The 12,673-nt window shown below is 39.8% G+C and overlaps 1 protein-coding gene across 1 annotated transcript; it reads right to left on the minus strand.

The window, feature by feature from the left end:
• Nucleotides 1-7,285: 7,285 nt before the first annotated feature.
• Nucleotides 7,286-8,729, minus strand: Rbmxl2 (RBMX like 2). The gene has a single exon (XM_004863421.3). The coding sequence runs from the start codon at nt 8,610-8,612 to the stop codon at nt 7,500-7,502; it is 1,113 nt and encodes a 370-aa protein (XP_004863478.1). The 5' UTR covers nt 8,613-8,729; the 3' UTR covers nt 7,286-7,499.
• Between the last annotated feature and the right edge of the window lie 3,944 nt (nt 8,730-12,673).

Genomic DNA, 12,673 nt, shown 5'->3' on the forward strand with positions numbered 1-12,673 from the left:
ATGCTCTTGTAATATACATCTGGTATTTCCAACTGTACACAGAGCTCAGCATCTGATTAGATGAAGATTTCCAGTTACCTCTGTTTAATTCTCCTCATATTCAGAAGGATAACATAAACACCTCTGTCATACCTCAAGGCCTCAGGCCCTGAAGCCCAAGTCGGACACAGGTATGTGGAAAGACACATGAAGCTGAAATCTTTAAGCTTTTAGTGACATCTAGTGGAAAATTTTAATAGGTTAACTTTTGTTCACTGTCAGGAAGTACACTTTGCTCCACGTAAACACTCAGCTTTGTAAATCATTGGGACAATTTTAAATATAAAAAAAAATCAGCCTTATTGCATACATGATGGATCTCTGCCTCCAACAATTTCCTCTGGCCCATTGTTCAGGTGCCAGGAGGCATAACAGTCATGTGCAACTCAGATCACTACTGTCTACAGAATTTTCAGTGACTTCCAGTTGGCAGTGAAATAAAATACATGTGAGTTACCAAGATGAAAAATAAAATCAATAAAGATGAGGACTTTCCTAAAATTAACTACAAACCAAAACAAGTGAATCTAGATGTTTTTAAAATGGAGAGCATACACTAAAGAGGAGCTTCCTTTTTTAATCAGGAAAAATCTCAAAATTCACACTCTCTAGAAAGCTTTCTGCTAATTAAAGTTAATTCACTTAACACAGTGTCGATGCCTATCTGATAGCCATTCTGTTTCTGTTTTACATTCAGGTAGGCTGATGCAGAATAATCTGTTATTCATACTAAATCGTGAGAGCCGTAAGGATAAAGTGTTAGGTTAATCTTAGCATCAAATCAAATAGCCCTGACACTTTTTTCCCCCCAGTACTAGGGACTGAATTGAGGGCTTTGCACTGAGCTACTACCCCAGCCCTTTTATAATTTTTTTTAAGTCAGGGTCTCAGTAAGTTGCTAAATTGTGATCCTCCTGCCTCAGCTTTCCAGAGTACTGGGATTACAGTACAGTACAGTGCCACCAGGCCGGACTCCCTGACGCCTTTAAAGAGTAATTGTCTCTGTGATGGTGGGTCTGAGACTTTAACAGGGTCATCAGTGTACTTAAAGTTCATTCCAGGTCATGAATCAAGCCAATCCATGACTGCTTCCTGCTATTGTATTTTATAGACCTTGAACTGATCTTAAGTTGTCTATTTGTTTGCTCATGTTTTTGTGATCCTCATTTCTGCTTTCCTGGAATTAACTTCAAGGTATGCCCTTAAATTAGTATCTATTAACAATCCATCTATATTCCTTCACATTCATCTGTATAAACTCAGCAAAAACTATCTTGATGTCAAAAGAGAATAGCACTAAGAGAATCACAGTCTTCAAAGAGAACTTACTATGTACTACGTGTTTATATATTCTCATTTAACTTCACAGTAATCTAACATTTAACTCATCCTTTATATCTTATTTCAATTATCACTTCATTAAGATTGCATCTGCTGATGTCTTACACTAAACCAAATCTTACTATAACTTATAGCACTGTTATCAGTCATAGTGCTCATCAGTTAAAATTTTATATTTTTATATATTTGAACAAAAGTTTGTCTTCCTTTTTAAATAATAATCCATTAGATTAATAATGCCTACTTCTATTTAACAGTATGTTAAATATTTAGCTAAAACTGCTTAGATAAAATTTATCTAAAACTAATCCCTGCCAGATCGGCCTCCCAGCAAAGGACTGACTTTCTGCAGAGTTCACTGCAAACTGATTATGCCTCTTTTTTAAGGCAGTTGATCACAGCTCTACTGCCTGGATTAGAATTGCCCCCAGAGCCATAATGTTAGTGTTTTCCTAATCATGAAGACTTCCACAAGTTTGCTATATCATACAGCTGCATTTTCAAGACTCCGACCTGAGCCCCCCGACAAGTTAGAAAATCTTATTCACATACTCCCTTCTTTGCAATCCCAGTTTACCTTCTGCTGCCTTTGCTTTTTCCAGCTATTGACAGCTGAGCTGGCCAAAACCTCCACCAGGAGACTCAATGTCTTATTTTCAACTGCTCTAAAGTACAGCAAACTGATGTTATTATCAAGGCCTCAATTCCTTCAAATTCCTAACCATAAGTGCTGAGTGACCAGAGGCTTATAGCCAAGGTTTCACCATGAAATATTGGCATTATGTTATCATCCCTAATTATGCCATCTAAAGCTGACATTTCCTATATTATGCAACTCAAACACCCCATGGCCCAAATGTAGAAGTTCTTCTCCTAATCTTGCTATGTTTCTGTGCATAACCCTGAAATGCATCTAGGCAACCAGTAACTGCTGCTGCTGTCTCTGTGAGTCCTCAGTGAAAATGAATCTAGCAGTCAAGTATGGCTGCTGCTTTGCAGTTTGCCTTGGTGTGATATTAGCACCGTGTTTGATATGTGGTGGATACTACATCAATATTTAACATTAGACCCAATGAGTAAACAGATGGATGGATAATCTCAAGAGGCAGGCATTCTTGCCCCTATTTTGTAAATAAGGGAAACAACGCAGAGTGAATAAGAAACCTGACCAAGATCATACTGTTAGTGGTGGATACAACATCTGAATTCAGTTCCACCAGATCTTGTATTACTTATTTTAAATCACATTCTGTTGTGACATAAGAACTTTCTTAGTGCACTATGCCTTGAGTCAGTTGTAAGTAACAATAATTGTGACATTTTAAAATCTAGGCATTGCAGTAGGTACTCTTTGTAGGGTAAAATTGAGTCTGTGCTCATGCTGGAGGGTAATTTTTCTTTTTCTTTTTTCTTGAGGTGCTGGGGATAGAACCTGGGGCCTTGCAAATGCTAGGCAGGAGCTCTACCACTGAGCTATATCACCAGCCAGGGGTGTAATTTTAAACTCTACAAGATTTGAAGAAATCAAGGTCTTGATACTTCTTTTTACCTCATTTCAGACCAGTTAGGAATTGGATACTGAGCCTGCTGGTTAAAGTTTTTAGCTGTTAACGTACTTTGCTGTTTCAAGGTAAAAAGCAGACAGCAGAAAATAAATTGAAATTAAAAAGACTCATTTATGGCTCTAAGATTTCAAGCTGGGAATTTAGTGGGAACTGAATGATAATTTCCAGAGCACTGTACTAGGTGCTTTATAGACATCATCTTAGGTAAAACTTTCACAAATCTTGAAGTTTGCATATGAAAAAACTAAAAAATCAAAACTTTTAATTGCCCATGACACACAAATAAGTAACAGAATGGGGACTCATACATAAGACCAAATAAGTTACTTCTCTACTAACTAAGCAGCCTCCAAACAAAATGGGAATGTGCACTATTTCTTCCTAATATTTTTCCTAACAATTTCCTATTCGGGTTTCAGATTTCTCATTCCACTTCAGCATTTTAGGAAGTGTGATAGTTGGATATATTCAATAGTGTTATCACTGCTCTGTAGTTCTTCTAGAGTTGTTTCCCCTTGATAACCATGTCCAATAGCACTTACAAATACTTAGAATCATTTTTATATCATTCTTAAGGGATCTACCTTGTAAGAGAAGTTGGCTTCAGAATCAAATCTCCTTGGTGAGTCCTTAAATATGCCCCACAGAGAAAAACACTTATGACAGCATAGTAATTGCCCCCTGCCAAAGAAACATTCTTAGGAGGGAAAATCACTGTTAAGGTAAAAGCTAAAAGGGAGGTACTACAGAAAGCATGTAACCTCAAGGCTGACAAATGTGAAAGAGCCCCACGTTAGGAGACATAGAAGCAGGAAAGTCTTCATCCTCTCACCCATCCTGAGGCAAGGGGAAGAGGGAGCCATTTCCTTTTGGAAAAGGGAATTCTAAGTACAGCTCTCTTTAAATAGCCTGAGGAGGATTCCTGCCACAGTAGGATTCCAGTTGTCATCAGAATTTTAAAATGTTTAGTCCTCACTTGGTGCGGAAATATTCAGTAATGCCCTTAGCAAAGTGGTTAGCTGACCTATGGGTAGTTTGGATGCTTCTGGAACCATTTGGGACAAAAGGAAGGTGGAGGACATAGTCTCAGCAGTAGGCTGACAAAAGCTCAACATGCAAAAGGATTTTGGTTGTGAATGCTAAAAATTTACTCCGTGGGTGAGTCCTAGGAAACACCTGATATGCTCATGCTCTCATTTTGAAATTAAAAAGAAGTTCTCAACTGACTAACTCCCTTTCATATTTTCCTCACAGATTGCTTTAATAAATTAATTTTCAATAAAGAAATATAGGGGCTTTTTGCATATCTACCTAAGAAAGTCAAAGCCTATAACCTCTTGAATTCATCTAAGCTCTGGATGTTTATTTCCAAATGTCTATACCTCATTTGTTTGTTTAACAGTTATCAATCATTTCAATATTGAGAAGCTTACCATACAGGAAAGCCTTTTATGTTAATTGGGGAGTTTTTCAATGCTATTATGCTTTAAAATAACCAAAAGAGAAAAACTACAACTTACTCTAAGATTTGGCTCTTAGATATCTAAGTTCTGTTGAGGTTATGGTCAGCTAGCTGTAAGAAACATCTAGGATTAAGAAGATCTAGAAACAGAGCCAAAGAGAGTAAGACATTACTTATATTGATAAGAGAACAAAGATAGGCCAGAGAATTGCTTTAGCAATAAGTATTGCATCTAAGGGTTTCAGAATAACAGTTAACATTTTTTTCTTATGTAGTTAAATTCTGGGTGCTTGTACTAAATAAGGGTTTTTGTACTAAAATTTTTGTTATATTTTTATAGAATTAGAGGTACCAAGGTATAGACTACAGAATTTAATAATTACCATTTTTGCTTAAAATCTGTCTTTTTAAACATTAGATTCAGCTAAAGACCATTCAATCTCCCTTTCCTCGTGATTTTTTGTGAATCACTCCATATTTTTACTATATATTTATGCAATTTTTTTTATCAAACAAGCATTTTAATACTTACCCATGTTTATACATGTGGATCTGGATGATCCACATTAACTTATTGAAGTCCAGTATAAAAATAAATCTGTTGATGCACTCCATGTGGGCTGTTTATACTTTCACAAAGAATGTTGTAAAGATCAGTTTTGTGCATATCTCCTTATGTACAAGTGCAAGTTTCTCTAGGTTCTTTTCTGGAAATGGAATTTCTGGGTCATAAGGTATGAACACTCCAAATTTTACTAGGGATTGCCAAAACTACCTTCAAAATGATTCTATCAACTTAATATACTTACCAGAAAGGTATGAGTTCCTTTGCCCATTTTGAAAATTTTTTCTTACTGATTTTTAAGCACTCTGTTGAAGTTATTTCAATACATTCTTCCAATTTCACATTTCATTTTAATACTATCTTTCAGCATATCTGAATAATAGTATGAAAACTTTAATCAATATTTTCCTTCTAAGTTTGTACTCTAATGTCTTAAAAAAGAAAAACTATGTCAGGGCGGTGAATGCATTTCTTCATTTTCTTCTAAATGTTTAAAAAAATTTCCTCTTCAATTTTATGTTTTCAAATCATCTAAGTTGTACTTTTGTGTGTTCTGTGAATTAAAGAATTTCATCTTTTTGCGAAGAGATATTCATCTTTTAAAATCCATTGTTTCACCACTGACTTTTAAAACTATCTGTCACATTAAAATATGTTTTCAACTACAAGTAGGCCTGGTTTTAGGTTTGCAATTTTGGTTTACTGGCCTATCTGTCCTTCTCTGTTGAAATTATATAGTTTAAATTGCTAGAGGTTTGTAATAATTCTTGATACCTGCTGGGGCAAGTCTTTCTGTTTCTCAGAATTGCGTTGGCTCTTGTTTACGGCACCATTTAAATTTTAGGATTAGCTATATCTCCCATTAGTGTTTTTCTTTTCTTTAAATACCATGTTTCTTAATAATTTGTGGTGAAATGAAGCTGTTTTTTGTCTTGTTTTGTAGTTGGTTTTCACCAAATCTTTTACTTAATATTCCATCACCGATGAACAATAAAGGCATTATTAGGAAAGGGAAGGGAAAAAAATTATGTCATAACTTCATCTAAGGTAGTATTGCTTTTTCAAATTAATTTGTTCAGGTTGAGTATAATGAATCATGAAACATGAATCTCCATATTGTTATTTCTTGTCCTTTAGTAAAGATTAACAAGTTTTCCATAAAGGCCTTAAGGATTTTTGCTAGATTCCTGGATTTTTTAAAAAAAATCTGTTTGATGTATTTGATCTTCTAGGTCACTAGTGTGGCCTATCCCTCAATTCACTATTTTGTCCAAAACACCATGTTTTTAGAATTGTGTGTTGCATTCAGAACTCTGAAGTACACTTTTATTATTCAAGTATTCATTTGTATCCTTCAGCAATTATTATACTGAACACAGATTATATACCTTCCTCTTAATTAGGGGTACTCCAGGGGTGCCAAATAAGGTGCTTCTTGCCCTAAGCTTGGGGTGAAAAGAAACTTTTACATTCCCTTTGAAGTATCTAGGAAGAAGAATCACTGATCTTCCTCTGCTTACTCCCTTCTTACCAGTAAGGAACATGCAAACTTAAACCTCTTGCCTTTTGTGGACAGAAAGACCCTACACCTTGAGATCCTAGGATGGCTGAAATGCCAGCTTTTCAGGGATTCTCTAACCTTTGCTTCTGAGAAGCTGCTCACAGTTGATTCCCGCACCCCTGGGAGAGCCCAGTCTCTCAAGAACCAGTATCTTGGAATTAGAAAGTCATCATCATCCCACATCCACCACAGGTACATTTTTTACTTGTTTTAATAATTTTTACTTGTTCAATAATTTGTTATTGGTAAGAAAAAAAGAATGCTATTGGTTGATGTTTAATTGTTTTGTTTCCAGCTTTGTGGTTGGTTGGCCAAATTTTTAATGTAGTATTCCACTGTTTAAAATACATGAGTGGTTTTTTTTTTGAGAGGGGGAAACTGCCAATCCCCAAAGAAATGGCACAAAGGCAAATTATGGACAGCACTATCCATCCACTTTTTAAAACTTACTGAGTGCATGGAACTTTTTTTACATAAGCATCTAATTGGTTTTGTTGGCGGTGGTTGGTTTTTAATACTGCGAACACTGAGATTCATTTAAAAGATAATTTGAAATTGGGTAACATACACCAATTCCTCTCACACTTCTCCCAAATCCTAGTTGATTTGAATGGGCAAAATGATCCATTTTCCATTTTGGATAGGCAGACGTTTGTTTAAAAAAAAAAAGAACTGTTTGCCTCATTTATCAGAAAATCTTTAGGAGAATTTCTACTTTGAAATATAAAAAGACAGCACGCAGGTTCAAGTCATACTTTTAACATGAGCTTGTTGAAAGAAACTTTTAACAATTCCAGAAAGAAACGAGTTTTAACTATTTTCCTCTCCAAAGCATAAAAAAGGGAGAGGAAGTTAACAGGAATTTTGTAAAAGTCAAAACAACTCTTCTTTGTAGTTGTCCTTGGCAGCTACCACAGAACAGGTTCTTCTCCGGACAACAGATTTTGGTTCCAAGTCTGTTCCTGCTCAGTATCTGCTCCGGACTCCTCCCCTCTCGGAGCGGCTTCCAAGGCGGCCTCCGCTGGGGGGCGCCCTGCGGGCAGACCGACTGTAGGATTCCCGCGCGGGCGGGTACTCCCTTTCCATGGCAGGGGAGGGCCCGCGGTCCCGGCCCCTCGAATAGCGGTCGCCACGTCGGCCGCTGCCGCAGCCCTCGTGGTAGGCGTCAGGCGACCACCCACGGTACTCGTCGTAGCGGCCTCCGCCGTAGGATGGCTGCGGGTCGCGCCCGGGGGCGGCGCTGCGCGGGTCGCCGTAGCTCTCCAAGGCGTCTCGGTAGAAGCCCACGCTCAGGTGGTCGCCGTAGTCTCGGTCCCAGTAGCCTCTCGATGGGCAGTCGTCCCGGGCACTGGCGTGGCCGTAGTCGCGGTAGATGTACTCTCGGGGCGAGGCGGCGAAATCCCGAGGCACGCGGGCACCCGCGTAGTCTCGGCCCAAGTAGCCTTCTCGGGACGAGTAGCCCCCCTCCCGCGGGCCTAGGTAGGGGTCGCGGCCCGGGGGCGGCTCCCGGCGCAGCGGGCCCGTGTACCCGACCCTTCCCCGAGTGGCCGGGGCCCGCCCGCGTCCTCCCGCGCTGCTCCGGGTCGGGCCCGACGGCGTGGTCCTCTTGGGCGGAGGCCCAGCCCTGCGCGGCGGCGGCCCACGCTTCAGGGGTAGCGGGGCGCGGACGGAGCGCGCGTCGAAACCCCCCGCGTATTCGCCCTCGTCGTCGGGCCCGCCCCGGGACGGGGGTCGTCGCGCCCCGACGCCGCCACGCAGGGCCTTCGAGCGACTGCGGCTGCGGGGAGGCAGCGGGCCGCGCCGGCGGCTCTCGAACGCCGGCTTGGTGGCCTGGGCCACTTTGATGGCCTTACCATCCAGGGACTTGCCGTTCAAGTCTCGGACGGCGGCCTTCGCGTCCGCGGGGCTCTCGAAGGTGACGAACGCGAAGCCTCTGGATTTGGAGGTCTCTCGGTCTTTCATGAGCAGCACCTCGATGATGCGGCCGTACTTGCAGAAGGTGGCCTCGAGCCCTTTCTCGTCGGTTTCGAGGCTGAGCCCCCCAATGAAGAGCTTCCCTGGGCGGTCGGCTTCAGCCATAGCGGATTTCGCGGTCCGCGGCGGCTAGGTGAGGAGATAGCGGTGGCGGCGGGCTGTGAGAACCCGTTGGTCGAGGGCGCCTCCTACTGGTCGGCTGGCGCGTTGCGGAGCCCAGAGCCCCAGTTGCCCCTGCGCGGCGGTTCGCGGGGACGGCGTCCCTTCCGGTCCACAAACCAGTGGCCGCTGCGGGTTGTGATTGGCTGGCGTTCCCCTCAAGCTGCCAACCGCCGGAAAGTCGGTTTGGGGCCTTCACCCTACAGTTCAACTTGGACTATTGACCGAGTCGGCAACGTCTTCTTTCGTAGTGCAGCTACTAAATGAAAGCCGTTAGGTGGCGGGAAAAAATATTTCCCCATTCCTCGTAATGAGAATTGTGATATATTCCAAAACTAGTTACCCGCGCCATTTGCAAACAAAACATTAACTGAATAAATGAAATCAGTATTGGTTTAAAACAGTTGGTAACATTTAATAAAAATGCAGTGTTTTTCTCTTCACATGTCAAAAGGAAAGAGGCTTGGTGGGTTGGTGAGAGTGTGCAGGGTGATTGGTAAATCCAGAAGTAAAGAAAATCATTTTTGGGGTGAACCGTTGGTTTTCCTTATGTACCATTTTGTCCAGTTTTTCATCTTTTAAAGGTTTATAGTTATATCAAACTGCCCTTCACAAAAAAAGAAAAAAAATGATATAGCACAGAAAGTTGGCTTTAGGACAAAAGGCAAACCGTGAGAGCAGCGGGACCCAATCCCAGTCCCACCTGGATTCTTCACTCCAGCCAGCACTTTGAGCCTGACACCCTAGAACTTTCGGTCCTTGTGCAAAGAGGCAGCAATCTCAGCAAAGCAAAACTTTCTGGGTTCATTCAAACAAGTTTTACAGTTCATATTTGTTCTTTATGATATTCTCTGAATGGAAATTAATGTAAAAAGGATGAACAGCTGTGCTTGAAATAGTAACATTTATATTTTTCTTTACCATATTAATGTGTTTCGGGTCTGTTCAAAATGTGGTATAAATTTTTCAAAGGCTGTTATCAAAAAAGCTAATCATGAAAAGTTTTTGTGTAATACGTATGCATTCACATGGTTATATGGGTTTATGGCAATATTTATAAAAGGTTAATGAAAGCAGGCATTTTAATGGTTTCCAACTTTAATGGGGACACTGTTATGATCTTAAGAATTATTTTTTAACAGGCACGAATGGAAGTTAGTGTTAAATGCATCCCATAACTTCCTGTTATGAACTACAGTGACCCATTTTTATTATAAAAACACGTATTTCAGGGTAAACTCACGTTTAGGATGTATTCATTTTCTAAAAGTAATGGATTTGAACGCTGTTTACAGCATACGTACTTAACTAGTGAATCAGTTTATTTCTGTTTTGAGATTATTTGTATTTTAAATTTTTTCTCTTGATTTGGTTTTTGCAAGATAACTTTTTGAAAATATACATTGCTTAAATTTTCAAATTTTAGTGAAGCATAGTGGTACATGCCTGTGATCCCTGCATTCAGGAGTCTGAAGCAGGAGAATTGCTGTGAGTTTGAGGCCAGCCTGGACTACATAGCAAGACCCTGTCTCAACAACAACAAAAAAATGTTTTCAAATTTTATTACAGCTTTACCCTGTTTTGCCCTCCCCCCCCCTTTTTGCAACAGTCTTGCTAAAAGTTCTTTTGATTTTTTTAAAATCTTTCTGTACATTTGAATAGAACCAGTTTTCAGCTTTGTTGATCCACTGTTCTGGTTTTGATTTTATTTGGTGCTGTTATCTTTTCTTGTTATTTTTGTTCTAATTTTTTAGGTAAGGCTTCAGCACTTTAATAATTATAATTGTTACCACTATGTAAATTTCGATCCTATTTTTTAAAAAAAATTGTTTACTAGAATTTGAAGTCACTAAGAACCGTGTGTATGTGTGTTAATTACCAAGAACTGAGCCATTTCCAGCCTCTTTTTTTTTGAGACAGGTCTTGCTAATTCACTAAATTGGCCAGGGTCACACTTGCCATCCTTGTACCCAAGACTCCCAGAATGCTGGGATTACAAACGTGTGTGAGCCATCATAACTAAGAACTCTTTTTAAATTTCCCACAATAGTGGATTCGTCAATCTTTAATGTCCACTTTTGTTTCATGTAACTTAATGAGATATAAAAATAGAAGTTATGACCTCTATTTACGTATACATTTTTATAAAACTTAAATTACTAATGTACTAAAAACCCTAAAAAAATCATCCATGTATTAGACCAGTAGTTTGCTCTTTTTAAAAAAAATTTTAACATTGACTATTTCAAAATTTATTTTTTCCATTTTTCATGAAAGACCTGTTTCCACTTTGAGCAGTGATTTTTGTTTGCTCCAGTTTTCAAAAATGTCCTCCATCCACTCAGTCCAAAAGTGCTTTGGGCCCAGGCCCCAAACTACATCTGGAATCCATTCACTTACCTACTGGTGTGTTACTACCTTCATACAACTTTCATGCCTGTGGTGATATGTGCGCACATAAATCATGCAATTAGCAAGAAATCGTCCACCACTGGATTTAACAGTTGGTGATCAGGAGATGAGGCTGATGGAAGCAATGTGTGTTTTGTGTTCATTTTTTAAAGAAAACTACTTTAAAAGTGGTGTGGAGGATAGAGTAGGATACAATGAGAAAAACCAAGAAACTAGATAGGAAATGACTGTGATAAGATGGGAAAGCAAAGATCTTTTCCATTTGGTTTTCACTTATTTGTCCTTTCACTCCAAAAAAGTGTATTGATGATAGAAGGATACTGACAGTTGTACTGGATTTGCCTTACGTTTTCGTCTTTAAGATTTTCTTCCAGGCTAAAATTGACGGAATTTGGAGTGAAGTAACGACTACCATAAGTTATTTGATTCTATGCCCATCTAGAATTAACTGCTCGAGTCTGGGCTGGCCATTTTAGTAAACAACAAAGAGAAATTTGTGTCAGCCTGGGTCTAGGTCCATCCCCCACTTCTGGAGGACTCAAACCCAGGGTTGTACGTATGCTAGACAAATGCTCTACCACTGAAACTAAAGACCCAGCTCTAGGCTTAACCTTTTAAGAAACTGGCAGTTTACACTTGGCCTTTGTAACCTTGAGCCCCCACCAAAGAAGCCCATCTTCCTTGCTGGAGAGATCTTGTATAGGGGGTGTCTTGGATGAGGGGTGCATCTGAACCCAGTCTCTGCGATTCTTGCCAAGATGTCAGGTGTGAGAGAAGAGTTATGTTGGAGCCTCCAGAGTAACTTGGCTGCCAAGTGAATATCACCAAGGGACCTCCAAGTGATACCATGTGGAATATAAGAAATGCTTCGCTGAACCCTTTGACTTCTCATTTACCAAATCATGAAATTTCATGAAAAGGTTATTAAGCCACTAAGTTGTGGGATGGTTTGTTACACAGCTTTAAGTAACCAGAATTGTCTTTCATAGAAAATTTTATTGTGCCACGTTCTTGCCAAAGGGAGGAGCCCACTTTTGGCTCTAACCCCAATAACATTTTATCCTCTTAAAGAAAATTAAGACTCCTTGGCTTCAAAAAGTGTATGCAGAAGGGGACACTCATTTCTACAGAAAGTAGTGATTTGCAAATATTAATGTATGTAAGAATTGCTTGGGGAATTAAAATGCTGGTTCCCAAGTACCTTCACCCAGATATTCTTGTTCAGTAAGCCTGGTATGGAGCTGCATTCTAAGATAGACAGCCAAGTGATTTTGACACCCATGGTCCCAGAACACACATGAAAAGGCATTCTAATAAGATGTCACAGATGGTGAGGCAGTGAACTAAGAAGCCATGACAGTGCGAATGAGAAGGAAAACAAGGTATCTGAATCTTCTCTGATCCCATCTTCTAAGTCTTTTCTAAGCTTCTACATAAGTTCTTAAACTCTTTTTTCAGAGAACTTGGTTTTTCATTTTATTTCAGCCTCTCAAATTTTGTCAAGTAGAATGGATGTTTTATGGAGAAGTGACTAACCTGTATCTAATAGATCAGGTGCAGTTATCTCTGAAAATGGAGTAATCATAGAAGCCGAG

Source organism: Heterocephalus glaber, unplaced genomic scaffold (assembly GCF_053883595.1).
Source record: "Heterocephalus glaber isolate CG9 unplaced genomic scaffold, H.glaber_assembly_v1.0 deba00001428, whole genome shotgun sequence".
NCBI classification, from domain to species: domain Eukaryota; kingdom Metazoa; phylum Chordata; class Mammalia; order Rodentia; family Bathyergidae; genus Heterocephalus; species Heterocephalus glaber.

Excerpts from the sequence above, each read along its gene's own strand:
- Rbmxl2 (XM_004863421.3), bottom strand. The coding sequence starts at position 8,612 with ATGGCTGAAGCCGACCGCCCAGGGAAGCTCTTCATTGGGGGGCTCAGC.